General features: G+C 39.9%; 1 protein-coding gene across 3 annotated transcripts in view; it reads left to right on the top strand.

Annotated features, from left to right (window-relative positions):
• Positions 1 to 14,893, top strand: part of METTL25 (methyltransferase like 25) — a 105,550-nt gene extending 90,657 nt beyond the window's left edge. For 2 of the 3 annotated variants that reach the window (XM_073327623.2, XM_073327622.2), the window contains 3 exons: positions 11,684 to 11,758; positions 12,342 to 12,413; positions 14,629 to 14,893. In XM_073327623.2, the coding sequence (XP_073183724.2) occupies positions 11,684 to 11,758; positions 12,342 to 12,413; positions 14,629 to 14,715 (234 nt within the window). In that variant the 3' untranslated portion in view covers positions 14,716 to 14,893. Of the gene's footprint in view, positions 1 to 11,683; positions 11,759 to 12,341; positions 12,414 to 14,628 lie in introns of those variants that run through there. The other variant, XR_012156728.2, reaches the window with a different exon arrangement.
• The last annotated feature ends 374 nt before the right edge of the window (positions 14,894 to 15,267 follow it).

Below are 15,267 nucleotides of genomic sequence, written 5' to 3'. Positions count from 1 at the left end.
TGGATTCTTTTGCCTGTGCTGAAACTATGCTGGTCAGCCTTCCATAACTTTCTTATTTCATCTGCAGGTATGATAAGCATGCCTCCTGTGTCTTCATTATAGTTCCAAATGAACCATTATTCTGCACAAATATGGAGATATTTCACCTTTATTATTTAAAGTTATGAAGATCAGAAAAGCTGAATAGTGCGGCAGAGATAACAGAATAAGTGGTTAAAGTTATGAAGATCAGAAAAGCTGAATAGTGCGGCAGAGATAACAGAATAAGTGGTTTTTGCTTAATAAATTAACCCCTCATCATTTTCAGCTTCCCGTACTCTTATTTTCCTATCCCCCTTATTTGAGGGTCTTTGTTCTATTGGAGGATACAGTGGTATAGCAACAGGAGACATTCCTTTTGCTCAAGGAATGTGTGTGCTCTACCCTGAGCATTTCCAGCTGGTCATGCTATGGAAGCTTGGACCTAAACTCATGCTCTGAATTGTGCTACCACTGGACTACCATACTGCTATCAATACTAAAATGAAATACTTTAGCCACAGCTGTAGAAGACCAGAGGAATAGATCCAGTTCTGTCTATACTTTAATTCATTATATAACCAGATTATGTTTGTGTAAAAAGTTCTCACAATGGAGGGAGGCAGTAAAAAGATCTAAAATTGGATATTAAATAATTCACAGAGTGTACAGTTTTAGATTAAATCTATGTTATATTACATTTACAAACTTATATTTAAACAAATCTGTGCATGGAGAACAAGTATATATTAATGTGTTTCTGATTCTATAATGACCATCTGTTAATCTTCAAAACTCTGTAAACAAGTGAAGTGTCTAGCTAATCTAACATGCTTGTGGATTGGTTCTCAGTCTTAGGAAGTTACTGTGAGAGATGTGGAGTAAGAGACAGAACATTTTCATACTAGCCATTATCATTCCAAAGCAGGAAGGGCTACATATGAGAGATTTATATGTGGCTAAGAGTCCAAGTAGAAGACGATCAAAAATGGGAAATCCCAAGAAGTCACTTATAAAAGAGGACCGGGAACATTTTGCCATTTTCTCACATTAGTAAAGTCATCTGTATGGCTATATAGTTTGGAATCTGCCCAAAAAATTCGTTATAAATTCTAGCTTGTATGTACAGTTTAGGATAAAAATGTGCTCCTGATTGCCCTGTGAAATTTCTAAATGGTTGTTTCTGCCTTGAATGTTGTTGCATTAGATCCATTTCGTCCTTTGGTGGACAGTCAAGCCTACCACTTCCCTGGGGCTAAAAAATAACCCTAGGGGAGGCACTACATTTGCCTACCTTTTTGTGCAGTTCTGATAGAATGATGGATAGGACAAGGGGAAAAGGCAGTAGTGGAGTGAGGGAGGGTGTGGAGGAGTGAGGATAGTATTTTTCTCAAAGATGGTTTCTTTGTCCTTACACAGTTACTGGTTCTAGTCACATTCACATAGATACACACAATTTTGTAAGAAGAAAGCACCAGCAGTCAGCTAGAAAGAGGAGAGGAAGCCCTTATCTGGCAGAAGCTCTCTTACTTTCTAATTCACCAAATACCCTTTGTCACCTGTGATCGTATGAGGAAGCACTTCTTACTTTCACATTTATGCAGAACAGAGACACCTTGGGTGATTGATGCAGGGACTTATACCAGCTCCTTCCTCCAGAGGAGTGTCCACCTTTCCACTTAAAGGCTTCTTTGATCTTTTAAGAAAGAAAAAGAAACAGAAAGGATGGGTTTTTCTCTCTTTCCAGTTTTGCTACCACTGTCCAGTAAAAAATATTCAAGCTCCCTCTGCAGCCTCAGCAGAAAGCAGGGTAGGGAGTAGGGCTACTTGGAAAAGGGAAGGAAGACAGCTCATTTGCAGGTGCTTTGCTACTCCTGAGCATGCATGGATATGGGTTTTTTGCCTACCAAGCTGACCTTCCACCTCAGTAGGTCAGTCAAGGATACAAGTGTTACTCCTGGGGGAATTCTATGCCAAAAAAATTAAAATTGTGCCACTCAAAATTAAAAATTCTGTCCACAATATTTTAAAATTCTGCAAAATTGTGCATATTTTGTCAAAATAACGCAATATAATCACTCTGGTTTCAATTCTTTCAGTAATTTATTTAAACTACAATACAATGGATGAAGAATGGGAGTGGGGAGCATTGGAGGGAATCCCGAAACCCCCTCTGTCTAATAGTAATGTAGCTAGGTTTGACCCTTTATTTCTAGTTATTAGTCAACAAATATATGCAGCCGTATGCTCAGTGTTACATCATAGGCAACTGAAGAGCAAGTGAGGGCTGGGGAATCAAACTCACAATTTATATTGGCTACTGACCATCTCCAGAAAGGTCAGTAGCAAACAGTTCCTGGAGCACATTTTGATAGGAAATTCTTTCTGTTCAAAAATTTAGACCAGCTCTAATCACGAAAGCACCATAAGCATTTATAAAGCCATACTGTCCTTTACATCCCTCTGGCAATGTGAAGAAGTCTTAAAACTTTTACACCTGTTTTATACTCCTCGGGGAACTCACAAAGACAATGAGAACAATTCACTAAGCAGGCAGGCTGCTACATTCTGCTCTGCCGGAGGGGACAGAGCCTGCTCCATGCCTACCTCCTCAGAAATACCTTGAAGCCCTGCCCCTCCATGCTGAGCATGCTGCAATAGTGAGGAAGAGAGTGTCTTTCTGTCTGTCTCTCTCTCACACACTTGCACAACTGCCCAGCCCCTCTCCCACCCCTCCTGACAGTGATTTACATCTTTACCGGCTGCTCTGGACACTCAAGCCAACCTGCCTGTGCTGCCGGGGAGGGGCTCATGAACACTTTTGCCGCTTCCCATTGCTTTCCTGTCATAAGTAATTTTTCTGCGGGGAAGCAAAGGAATCTGCAGGGAACATGAATTCTGCACACGTGCAGTGACACAGAATTCCCACAGGAGTAAAGTGTTCGTACATGCCTCAGAAAACCTGAAACAGGACTCGGACATTCTCAGGTAAATTAAAAATTAGTTATTTTGCAAATATATTTCATTGTTACTTTTACTTTTAACAATTCATAATCTATTTAAGCTAAACTATTCCTACCCTAAATAGGTAGCATGTTCACCCCAGCCCAATATAAAGGAATACAGCAAATGGCTTCAAGTGTAATAAAACTTGCTATGGCAGAACTCTCAAGATCTTCTTATAATTTAGTTTTATGAATTTGTCATTTTCGTATCATGTATTTTTAAAGCTCTCTCATGATAGCCTATGTTTTAGTGTGCATAAAACATAATGGGCCAAATTCAGTGCTGATATATACTCCAGGTTTACCACTAAATTGTCCAAGTTAATATGTTTAAAGAGAGTAACAAGCTCAGTTTCTAGTATTTCTGTCCTAGATGGACATCTAAATATGAAAATCTGGAACCTTTTGGTAGTAATGTAATGGTAGGTACCCCCATGTTATTTATAGAAAATGATTGAAAATATCTATTCTTTAATTGTTTTATATCAATACAGTAACACTGATTAATGCAAAAAGATTAAATTTTATTTAAATCCATTTTTCAACCTTCTTTGCACCCAATGTCTTAGCACCATTGCTATTTTTTATACTCTTCAGGGCTTCTTTGTGGCAGCCTGAACTCATGCAAGAGTTAAGTCATTCAAGTATAAATTCTATATAGAGATAGCTTTGTCAATTGATATTCCACCTACAGAGAAAAGGTATTAAATAATCACCTTGAATCCATCTTTTCACCACATCCAAGCATACAAGCTACTGTATTAGGTATAGCTAACTTTTTCACTGAGGATGGTTACTTTGTCTTGTAGTCAAAATATTTCACACAGAATTTAACAACTCCTCCAGAAGTATCCAGTTAAATATGTACTATGGAGATTCAGTAGCAATTCCACAGTTTAGTCTGTGTTATCTTAAGAGTGTGTGTGTTTGTATATATTGCTGTAAGTTTGATTGATTTTCTAAATCCATAGTGCTGCATCAAAAATGTTGGCTGTGCCTAAAATTTTTCATTTTCAGTTTTGCACAATATGTTAGTGGTGTTTAAATGAATGGCACAGCAGTAAATTGCATACCTGGAAACAATAACCCTGCAGCAAAGACATTTTCCTCTCTTTAAAAATAATTTAAAGAGCTCTGATATTTGTTATGTTGCATCTAGAAAGTCAGAACGAAAAATATTCTGAATCTCCTGATGCTTTTTTATTTTATTTTTAGCTTTTTTATGCAGCACATAACGAGAAATGTTTATCATCGCATAACCTGCTGTCTTTTATTATTCTTATGATATGGGATGCTTTTTATTGGTACAGCCCTTCATTTGTGCGGTATATAGAGCAGTAGTACTTTTAATCTGTACAATAAAACAAGCTTGTTATTTTTATTAACATTCTTTGAAGGAATGGAATGCCATTCATTTTTAAAAGAATGCTTATATTGTAATAATTTCACTGGTACATTTCTTTTATGATCATTAATTTGAGTCAGGATATGGGTATTCTCAAGGGGACTTGATGTTCATTGGTCTTGCAGTGAATTTTTAAGATATTTAGGCTTAGTTAAAATTACTATTCCAATTTTGCTACATTAAGATTGTGCCTTTGTGAATTGCAGAGTATTTCATTTTTCAGTGGTAAAACTAACTAGATTATGACTGATACTGTGTAGATAATACGTTGATCATTCTGTTAATTAGAATTCATTATCATTTTGTCTTACAAAAATGTATCCAAAGCAATTTTTGTCATTTCCTTGAACATATTTTTAGACAGTTGATACATGTCTTGTTTTTACCAGCATCACCAGAGCGACACACAGTCTATAGCCTCCTGGCTGGGGCAGACAATAATGAACAGTGCATATTCTCTGGCCCTCAGGGTGGGGAAGAGCAACAAATAGTCTATAGCCACAACCTCCTGGCTGTGGCAGACAGTAGTTAGCAGTCTACAGGCCTGAGGGCCTAAAGTGAGCATGCAGCCAATACCTAGCTATGGGGTTGGCAGCGAAGGGGGAAGAATAGGGGGACCCAGGTCCACCCTACTCCACCAGATCCCAGCCCAGGGCCCTACCAGTGGCATGTGATCCCACCACTGTGTCAGCAGGGACCCTCCCAAAACACACTGATGGCAGCTGCAGCAACACAACCAGACTAAAGTCTGGTTTTCCCTGGGCTACTTCCTACCTGTACCTCTTCATAGGCCCCCATTGCTCATGGGCCCCCAGTCTCCTCTGAGTACTCAGCAGCTGGCAGTCCCAGCAGCTCCTCAGGGTACTCGACTGGCAGCAGTCCCGGCAGCTCCTCAGAATACTCAACTGGTGGCAGTCATAGAATCATAGAATATCAGGGTTGGAAGGGACCTCAGGAGGTCATCTAGTCCAACCCCCTGCTCAAAGCAGGACCGATCCCCAATTAAATCATCCCAGCCAGGGCTTTGTGAAGCCTGACCTTAAAAACTTCTAAGGAAGGAGATTCCACCACCTCCCTAGGTAACACATTCCAGTATTTCACCACCCTCCTAGTGAAAAAGTTTTTCCTAATATCCAACCTAAATCTCCCCCACTGCAACTTGAGACCATTACTCTTTGTCCTATCATCCGCTACCACTGAGAATAGTCTAGATCCATCCTCTTTGGAACCCCCTTTCAGGTAGTTGAAAGCGGCTATCAAATCCCCCCTCATTCTTCTCTTCCGCAGACTAAACAATCCCAGTTCCCTCAGCCTCTCCTCATAAGTCATGTGTTCCAGTCCCCTAATCATTTTTGTTGCCCACCGCTGGACGTTTTCCAATTTTTCCACGTCCTTCTTGTAGCGTGGGGCCCAAAACTGGACACAGTACTCCAGATGAAGCCGTACCAATGTTGAATAGAGGGGAACGATCACGTCCCTCGATCTGCTAGCAATGCCCCTACTTATACATCCCAAAATGCCATTGGCCTTCTTGGCAACAATGGCACACTGTTGACTTATATCCAGCTTCTCGTCCACTGTAACCCGTAGGTCCTTTTCTGCAGAACTGCTGCCTAGTCATTTGGTCCCTCGTCTGTAGCGGTGCACGGGATTCTTCCGTCCTAAGTGCAGGACTCTGCACTAGTCCTTGAACCTAATCAGATTTCTTTTGGCCCAATCCTCTAATTTGTCTAGGGCCCTCTGTATCCTATCCCTACCCTCCAGCATATCTACCTCTCCTCCCAGTCTAGTGTTATCTGCAAATTGCTGAAGATGCAATCCACACCATCCTCCAAATCATTAATGCCACATCTTGCTCCTGACTCCTGTCTTAAACCCCAGCCTAGCTTGACTTTGGTACCTGTCTTCTTACTCAGCTTGGTAGCTAGTCCTGACTCCTACCTTTGACGCTGGCCCAGCTTGGCCCTGGTACCCATCTCCTGACTTGGGTTGGTAACTTGTCTCAACTCCTGCCTTCAATTCCCACCCAGCAGACTGCTGGCCTGGCCACCTACACCCCAGATATAACAGTCTCATACTTTGTTAACATGAGCCAATGATCCATGTCAGATAAGTCTATATTTCAAAAGATACTGGGTTCAGTCCTGTATCAGTTATCAGCATATTGTTTATTCTATAATTGATACTGTGGTTTCATGCATTTGTTTCTGTGGAAATTATGTTCCTTTCTAAATTAGTGTCAAAAGGAAGAAATAGTTTAATTTCAGTGTGTTCCGTTTCCTATAGTATTAAGTACAGATTTACATGTTAAGGCCATTGTAAGACCAAGTATTTAAGGCTGGAAATTATGAAGAAGCCTAAGGGAATTGGGTGCCCAAATCCCAATAAGCTTCTTTAAAAATCCCGGCCTTAAATTTATTAGGCCAGATAATGTCTCTATATGGAAATGCCTACATAGGGGCTGGGAAACTACGGGAGGTTCTCTTCATGGACTTCCCTCTGAATTCATCCATGGTTTGTTCTCTTGTAGAAGAAATCGGGGTCCAGCCCACACACCCAGTAGATCCTTTGACATCCGGTGGACCTTGGAGTCCAGTGGGGAGCATCCAGATGGAGGCCCTCTGTCTTCATGATTCTATGCTGACCTGTGTCTTGCAGGTGCTCCAGCCATATACCAACATTAATGTAATGTTAAATAATCTTTAATGCCATTGGCAACATTAATTTCCATATGGCATTTTTCACTAGTTGCACCAGAGTGACAATGTGTACACTCCTTTCCCTCCCCTGCCCCCTGACAATCTGTCACTCTAACTTGCTGGCCTGCTCCTTTCCCATGCATGACTCTTTGGACCTATGGAGAGCATGCCAGAAGAATGAGAGGGATCGTGCTATACAGGTAGCTGACCTCCTATCTCTTCTGCATGGAGAGGGGGAGATCAACATATTGGAAGGTCCTCTCTGCTGATTTTTCACTCACTGGAGAACAATGGCTTGAATGTTCCAAATGACCTTTGCAGTTAATTTGACTCATATATGACCCTTTCAAAACTGCATGTTGCACATTGGCAGTGAGATATTTTGCATGCGGTTTTTCATTAAACTTGTAAAGGGTGTAACTAAGGCAGGCTGTGCTATGCATGCATCGATGACAAACTTAGCTGCACAGTGAAATACGTACTGAAGATGTGCATGGGAAAAGGGAGAAGCCCTCAGACTCTGTGGAGCTTGTCAGGACCAAGGAGTTATGAAGGGCTGCTTTATGATTTGTATGAAGTTTCATGGGAAAGAGATTCTGTCCTAAAAGAAAAGGAGTACTTGTGGCACCTTGGAGACTAACCAATTTATTTGAGCATAAGCTTTCGTGAGCCACGAAAGCTTATGCTCAAATAAATTGGTTAGTCTCCAAGGTGCCACAAGTACTCCTTTTCTTTTTGCGAATACAGACTAACACGACTGTTACTCTGAAACCTAGATTCTGTCCTGTAGCTTTCCTAAGATGCTTAGGATAGGATGTTCGATAGTGTCTGTCCAAAAACTTCCTGGTTAGGTAATTTAGATACCAATTTTTTTGTAAAACCAACATAGCTTCAAAAATCTGGAAGTTAAATGCCTTAGTTTTGTGGGTGGTTGTTTTTAATGTTAAAATTAGGAAATTCCAGACAAAAACTATGTTGAGAACATTATGACCTATACAATTAAACAGTCAAGGGAGGAAATTCCAAAATAACAACTGTACACTTTACTCTCCCTCTCCTTGTCTATAAGTGTATGGTAATCTTTAATTACATGATTGCAGAGTATTTCTCAAGATGTATAACATGATTTTTTTTTACTTTGAAAAACAAATGTATAGCATCTCGTGATTTTCTTTTTTTAATGCTTCTACTTTCTTTGTCATAATGCAGCATAACTTCAGCAGCCTTACATTTAACCACCTAGCCTTGTGTGTCCTGAGAGGCTATTACATACCTAGCTCCTACTACTTTTGTGCTTCCCCACTCTCACTTTAAACTTATTACCATTTCAGCACCTGCCCCCTGTCCTTTGTTTGTGTTTCCCCAGATTAGATTCCAGTGATGATGGAATCTGTGAAATTGATCGCTGCCTTACATTTTTAAAGAAAGAGAAAACAGACTTCACAATCCACTGACATATGCCAAAATATTGTCAGTTGTCATGGATTTTTTTACAAGCAGCGCTGGGCTTGGAATTTAGCTGTAGGGTATTTGTTTTTATATTGGATTGTTTCATTTTAAGAAAATGTAGTGCAGAGTAATGAATTAATCAGATTAGACCAATGGTGGCACTTGGCACTTAAGCACTTGGCCATGGTCCATGGAGAGCTGTTCTCCTCCTTGTTTCCAGTTGCTACATTGCATTAAAAGAATCTAAAAGTATATCAACTACTTTCCTACTACTACATTTGTAATTATGTAATGGCTATAGTTACTACATGATTGTGAATGGGAGGGAAGGTGGACCACACTCACTGTAAGAGGAAGTATCCATGACTTCTATTAAAATGTTGTTCATGGTATAAAAAAAATTGGAGAGTATGAAATTATTATTAATGTATGTCCTTCAGTCTGCCAACAACATGAGTCTTATCGGCCTGTTTTTCATCTTCTCACACAAACATCTTCATACTGCCTTCCACAATGTTCCTTACATGTGTAACGCTCACCTTGAGTTAATCTGTAATGCTGATACCCGTTCCTTTAAATCTCCCCTCAAGACCACAGTGCTAATAAGAAATGATCCAATAGCTAGATTGAGTGGAATAAAGATGAGGTTAGTTGGCAATTTATCCACCTATAACCATAAGATTTGGGGGGTAAATACATATGTATGTATATGGAATATGCATAGGATTGTATCATTGTTCTGTGTCATTTATCTTCAGGATCAGGATTGTTTCTTCATAGACATTTGTACAGTACCTGGCACAATGGCGCCATGTCCCTGATTAGAACTTCTCAGTACTCATATAAGAAAATATCAAGCAGTAATAAATGGCACGTATTGTTACATTGTGTCATGTTATCTTAAGAGGAAGAGAAAAGGGGATCATGGTTTTGGTACGGATATTTGTGCACAGTGAATGGTTCTCTCACTTGAGAATCAAGACTTTGTATTCTGGGCAGTAAAATAAGAAAGCACATCTCTGTTTATCTAAAATCCCCTGCTCATTCTCCTACCACAGAGCACTACTGGATGTGTCTCCTTGGCAACAGCTGTTCTAGGGAAATGGTGGAGGATTACATAATGGTGTTGACAGTCTGGGGAAATTAAAGATCTGTGGCTTTCTTTTTTCAGAGGAAGGGTGCAAGAACCACATGTACAAAATCACATTATTTTCAATAGTGCATTAAAACTTAAAGTAACATGAATATATCCCAAAACCAACTAAAATGTGTGAATTTGTGGAGGGAGAGGACGGAAGAGACTCTGGCCACAGTGCAGTCTTCCTGTATTGCCTGAGAATGTTAGGAGCACACTCCAGTTCTTTCAGAATTGGAGACTTTAGAAAGAATTGGCAAGTGCAGCTGGCATACTCTTTGGGCTTGTCTACACTAACCGGGGGATTGACGAGCGGCGATCGATGCATCAGCGGTCGATTTAGCGGGTCTAATGAAGACCCGTGGCTAAATCAACCACAGATCGCTCTCCCGTCGAGTCCTGTACTCCACCAGATTGAGAAGAGTAGGGGGAGTCGATGGGAGAGCATCTCCCGTCGACATCGCATAGTGTGGACCCCGCGATAAGTAGGTCTAAGCTACGTCGATTTGAGTTACGCTAGTCACGTAACTCAAATTGTGTAGCTTAGATCGAATTTCCCCTGTAGTGAAGACAAGGCCTTTGTTTCCTTTGGTGATTTGCATTCAGAGTATAATGTCCAAATATCACAGAATAATATGGTCTCTATATTCATATAATATTTTTCATATTTTGAGCACACAACTTTTTACACTTGCAACTCTGAGAACCGTGTGTAGAATAAACACAGTAGTGTGCACAAATCAAGTAGTTAGAAATGCTGTTAGATGTGCATATGTAATTCAGACCCTGTGCATGTGAAAAATGCACATGATAACTTGCTCATGTGTAACTGTGGCTGCTGTATTGAGCTTCCTTTGAGAATTTGGACCCAGATGACCGGACTCCTCCCCTCTCACTGCCCAGAGCTCTCCTTGGTCCCAGCTGGGAGGCAGCCCCACTCCATCCTGGAAGGATCCCCTAGGTAGGATCCTGCATTCCCCCAGTCCCACTCCTCCCCTGCAGGATCCTGCAGCCACCTGCTTTTCTTCTCCTAATCCCATGGTATTCTCCATAGCTGTCCCCCATCTCCAGTTTTCAGTGGGAGGGCTTCCCCAGAGCGCTTATCTTCATAAACTCATTCTTCCTGCACTAAAAGAACAGTTCCTGCACTGTGGGGGATGTTAAGCCATTACTGCCAAACTTGGAATAGGGGCCAGCCCAGTTGTGCCCCAGCTTCCCTATGGCTGCTGTCTGTAACACAAGCAGCATAATGGCCTCTAGTAGCCAAAGGGGAAAGCTGCACGTGTCTCAGGCAAAATTCCAGAGCTGCCTGTGTCTTCTCACCAAAACCAGCCCCAAACTGCAGCACCTGCAATATTACAGGCATTGGCAACACTGCACCAGGCAGTCTCCTGAAGGAGAAGGAAGCTGCGGAAAATTACAAGTGAGAAAAAGTAATATGGAAGTATTATAGTTATTTCACAGAGGGATAACCTGGAACACAGAGAAAGTGTGTGACTTCTCCAGGGCCTGACAGCGAGTAAGTGGCAGAACCAGGAATAAAACCCAAGAGTCCTGACTCCTACTCCTTTTACTCTGACATATCATATGCCCCCCCTTGGCTTTTTAAGTGAGCCCTTTTGTACTTCTTGGTAAAAATTGATGTGAAATATCCACTGTAAGAAATAGGAACATTACTTCCACTTCAGTGTATAGTGCTCATTTAAGAATGGTTTCATGCTTCTGAATAATGAATATATCTGAATATTTCATGTTAGGGAAAAGGCTAAAGTTGATCGAAGAATTCAGGTAATTGAGAACAGAAAAATGGCTCATTATAAGCCTTAGAAAAGTACTCCTATAACAAACAAAACTAAAGTTCATTTGACATCACTCTTAATTAGAAAGAATAATATTGTTTCAGAATTTGCCTTGGCTAGGTAATAGGAATGGCTTTAATTGTTGTCATCCATTTTTTTTCCCCCTGTTGCAGCTCCCAGACAGCTGTATAATGGATTACTATGAAAAATACAAGCATAGAATGAATGAGCTGGAAGCGTTTAATATGGTAAAAACAAAGGATTAAAAACATTACCTTGTATATATGTGCTAGTCCAGAATAGAACCGTGTTGAATTTTATGTGGTGGTGGACCGTCTTATATTGTGATATACTGTCTTACTTCGAGGATATCCTATTCCAGAGCTATATTGGGTGTCAGTAAAATAATAACGAGAACACATGGAAGGTTCTTTTTCAAGGGGGATTATGAATGAGAAGAAAGAAATGTCAGACTCCTTTTGAAACTGGATTGGTCTCCATGAAGTTATTTCACAAAAAATCTTCTAAAAAATTATTCCCCTATTCAAGAGCTTTCTGCCACTTATAGTATGATTTGCATATTAGATTATGCCTCAGAGCCAGCCAGATAAAATACTTTCCCTGCTCATAACATTCCATGGACTTTTGATCTTTACTAGATTTTTCTGAAAATGTCAGAGAGGGAAGAACTGGCAAGGTGGCACTTGTAAAGGTTTTGCTCAAGAAAATGATTCACCTTCCTAGAAGTGTTTCTGGGGGACAGAGTTGTCTTTTTAGTAGTATGTTGGCTTACTTTCCTAAAGCCATGATCGTGTCTAACCTGTCTTTCAGTTGAAAGTTGTTCTGGCTCCCTGTATAGAAGTTTTATTACTTCTGGATCGTCTTTGCTACCTCAAAGAGAAGGTGTGTTTTCTTCATATTTTATGTTACCTGAAGTCTGTTTATTTTAACCAAATTATTTACTGAGCACCAAAGAGTCCCTGTTGTAGACTTACTATTCTCATCATTGTTGCAAAAATTTAACTATTAATTCCATCTTTGTCTAAACATATGCCCAGCAGATGTTTTTTTATTATTATTTTAAGCAAAGCTGCAACAGTAAAGTTTATGTTCTTTTAATTGTATGGTAATTACTAATCAGTAGACGGTAAAAAAAAAATTTAAACCCTTACAAATCTTATTCCATACCAAGTATTGGTATATTAATCATTGAAAGTAATACTGGAAGTACTAAACAAACGTTACCCTGTGTATACTAGAGCTTTCAACTAATGATATTTTAAGGACTGATCTGCTGCCCACTGATCTCAATGGCAGTCTTTCTGTGGACTTCAGTGGGCTTTGGATCATGTCCAAAATGCACATGGATTATTTTTATCCCTACTTACTTAAGATATATAATGAAAGAAAGATTTTTTTCAGTTATATAATCAATTGAGTTGTACCTGACTAGCATATAGCACATCTGAACTGGCCAAATACAGATCTGGTGTACAGTAAGCTGGTGCAACTACTCTGACTTCCATTGAATTACACCACTAAGTCTCAGCTTGTCCTAATTAACTCAAAAGTAATTATCATACTTATGCTGTTCCAGTAAAACATTTTCCATCCAATAGTAATTTGTTAAGACTGTTATAGTGGTTTCTTTGAAGCTTCTACTGTGGGCTATATTCAAAATAAAGTTTTGTGACCTTTTCATATTAAACCCATTTGTGTGAGCAGCTCTTTTTTCCACTATAAACTTTTCATTTTAATAGCTTCGTTTTATCATAAGGAAAGTTTTGTTTTATTCTCTTCTACAGTACACTTGGAGCAAATGAGTTGTAATAAATGTTTGGTTTTGTTCTAACCGGTATTTTTACAGAGGGAGGCATTTCTGAAATATCTAATGATGTATTTCCCAAATTCCAACTAACTATAAATCATGAAGAGATCTGTATATTTCCCAAACTGGGAAATCAGACCTTCTGCAGTTAGCACTGATTTACCTTCTCTAAATTTAATATACCCATAGATTTAATCTTGCACTGGTTACTCCTGAGGGAATTCTGCGCTACTTCACACTGCAGAATTCATGTTCCCTGTAGATTTCTTTGCCCCCCCCCCCCCCCCCGAAAATGATAGGGAAGCAAAGGGAAGATGCAAGAGCAGTCATGCACTTCTCCCCAACAGTACAGGCATGTCGATTCCAGTGCCCGGAGCAGCCAGTGGAGAGATAAATCACCCTGGGGCTGGGGATGCCCATGGGAATAGTTGAGGGGGGAGCATTGTGGAGTCATGTGCCACTGCTCCCCATTGCTGTGAGCACAGAGCTGCCGAGTGAGGGAGTGTGCCGTCCGGCTTGCTGACACCTGAATCCCCCATACATGGATCCTGCTGGGCTGAGCCTGCCTGCCCACTCCTGGTGCACCTGTTGCAGAGGGCAGGGCCCCAGGGTGTTTCAGGGTCAGTGTCGGGTGCAGCCTCACCACTGAGTACCTGGCCCAGGGAAGAGGGGACTACAGGGTGATCTCCTACTCAATGCAGCCAGTGGTCTGTGCTCCCCACTGCCATGCTGGAACCTCCACATTTATGTATTGACAAATATAATTTGCTGAATTTTAAAATATTGTGCACAGAAATTTTTTTTTTTGGTGCATACTTTAATTTTTTGGTGCAGAATTCCCTCAGGAGTAACTAGTAGACTCACAAATTGTATTTTTCTAGACAAGATGAAATAGAAATTATAGAAACCATACAAAGTGTTAGGGCCAAATCCAAGTCAACTTACTCATGTAAGAAATCTCATTAACTGCAGTGGTACTATTTGAATGAGTAAAGTTAGTAGGATTTTGTCTTTAATTTCACTGCTTGTAATTCATAAAAGAAAAGATCTGTACAGTGAGTGGTAGACCCACATGACAATATGTAAGAAATAATTTAAAGGCTTTAAACCACAGATTGTTTTTCTTTTCATAAGCATTATTTTGTGAGTTCACAACTGTTTCATGTATTGCATAAAAGTTAGAGTTTCCTTTTTTTGCCGTTTTGTATTTCAAAATATGGACCCATTCCCATATCTCAGCTTTTAAGTCAAACACATTTTTATGTGCTTTAATCATGTATCATTTTACAGGACAACATTACCTGGTCTGGACTGGTGAAGTTATTTGATCCTGTGAAATCCCCCAGATGCTATGCAGTTGTTGCTCTGAAGAAATAGAAGTGTGTTCAAGTTGAAGCAAATTGCTAGATAGTTCACTGCTCTAGGTCTGATACTGTTGTTACTTTTGACCCCCATGTTTATTTTGTTGTTATTTTAAGTTATTATCTAAGTACTTCAGTGATATATTATGTAACCATCTTGTTTTTACTTGAAAAATAAAGCATTAAGTATGAATCATGAGAAATATATCCAAAGTAAAATTGAAGTCATTTTATATTTCAACATGTCCTGGTCTAATTTATTAAAGTAATGTTAAGCATCTGATTTTCCCAGAAAAATTCAGAGACCCATATTGTGAGATTATTTTTAAAGCAGAACTCTATTGATGGTAATATCTTAAAAACTGATGGGATAGTATAGCTCAGAATTATGGGGACATGCCCATTCTCTTAGAATCATAGAACTGGAAGGGACCTCGAGAGGTCGTCTAGTCCGGTCTGAACTCATTGCAGAATTAAGTATTATCTAGGCCATCCCTGACAGGTATTTGTCTAATCTGCTTTTAAAAATCCCCAATGATGGAGATTCCACAGCCTCTGTGGTCAATTT

The sequence above is a fragment of the Lepidochelys kempii genome, chromosome 1 (assembly GCF_965140285.1).
Source record: "Lepidochelys kempii isolate rLepKem1 chromosome 1, rLepKem1.hap1, whole genome shotgun sequence".
Taxonomy (NCBI): domain Eukaryota; kingdom Metazoa; phylum Chordata; order Testudines; family Cheloniidae; genus Lepidochelys; species Lepidochelys kempii.
The sequence above is the reverse complement of the archived record's forward strand: the minus strand, read 5'-3'. Positions and strand labels throughout refer to the sequence as shown.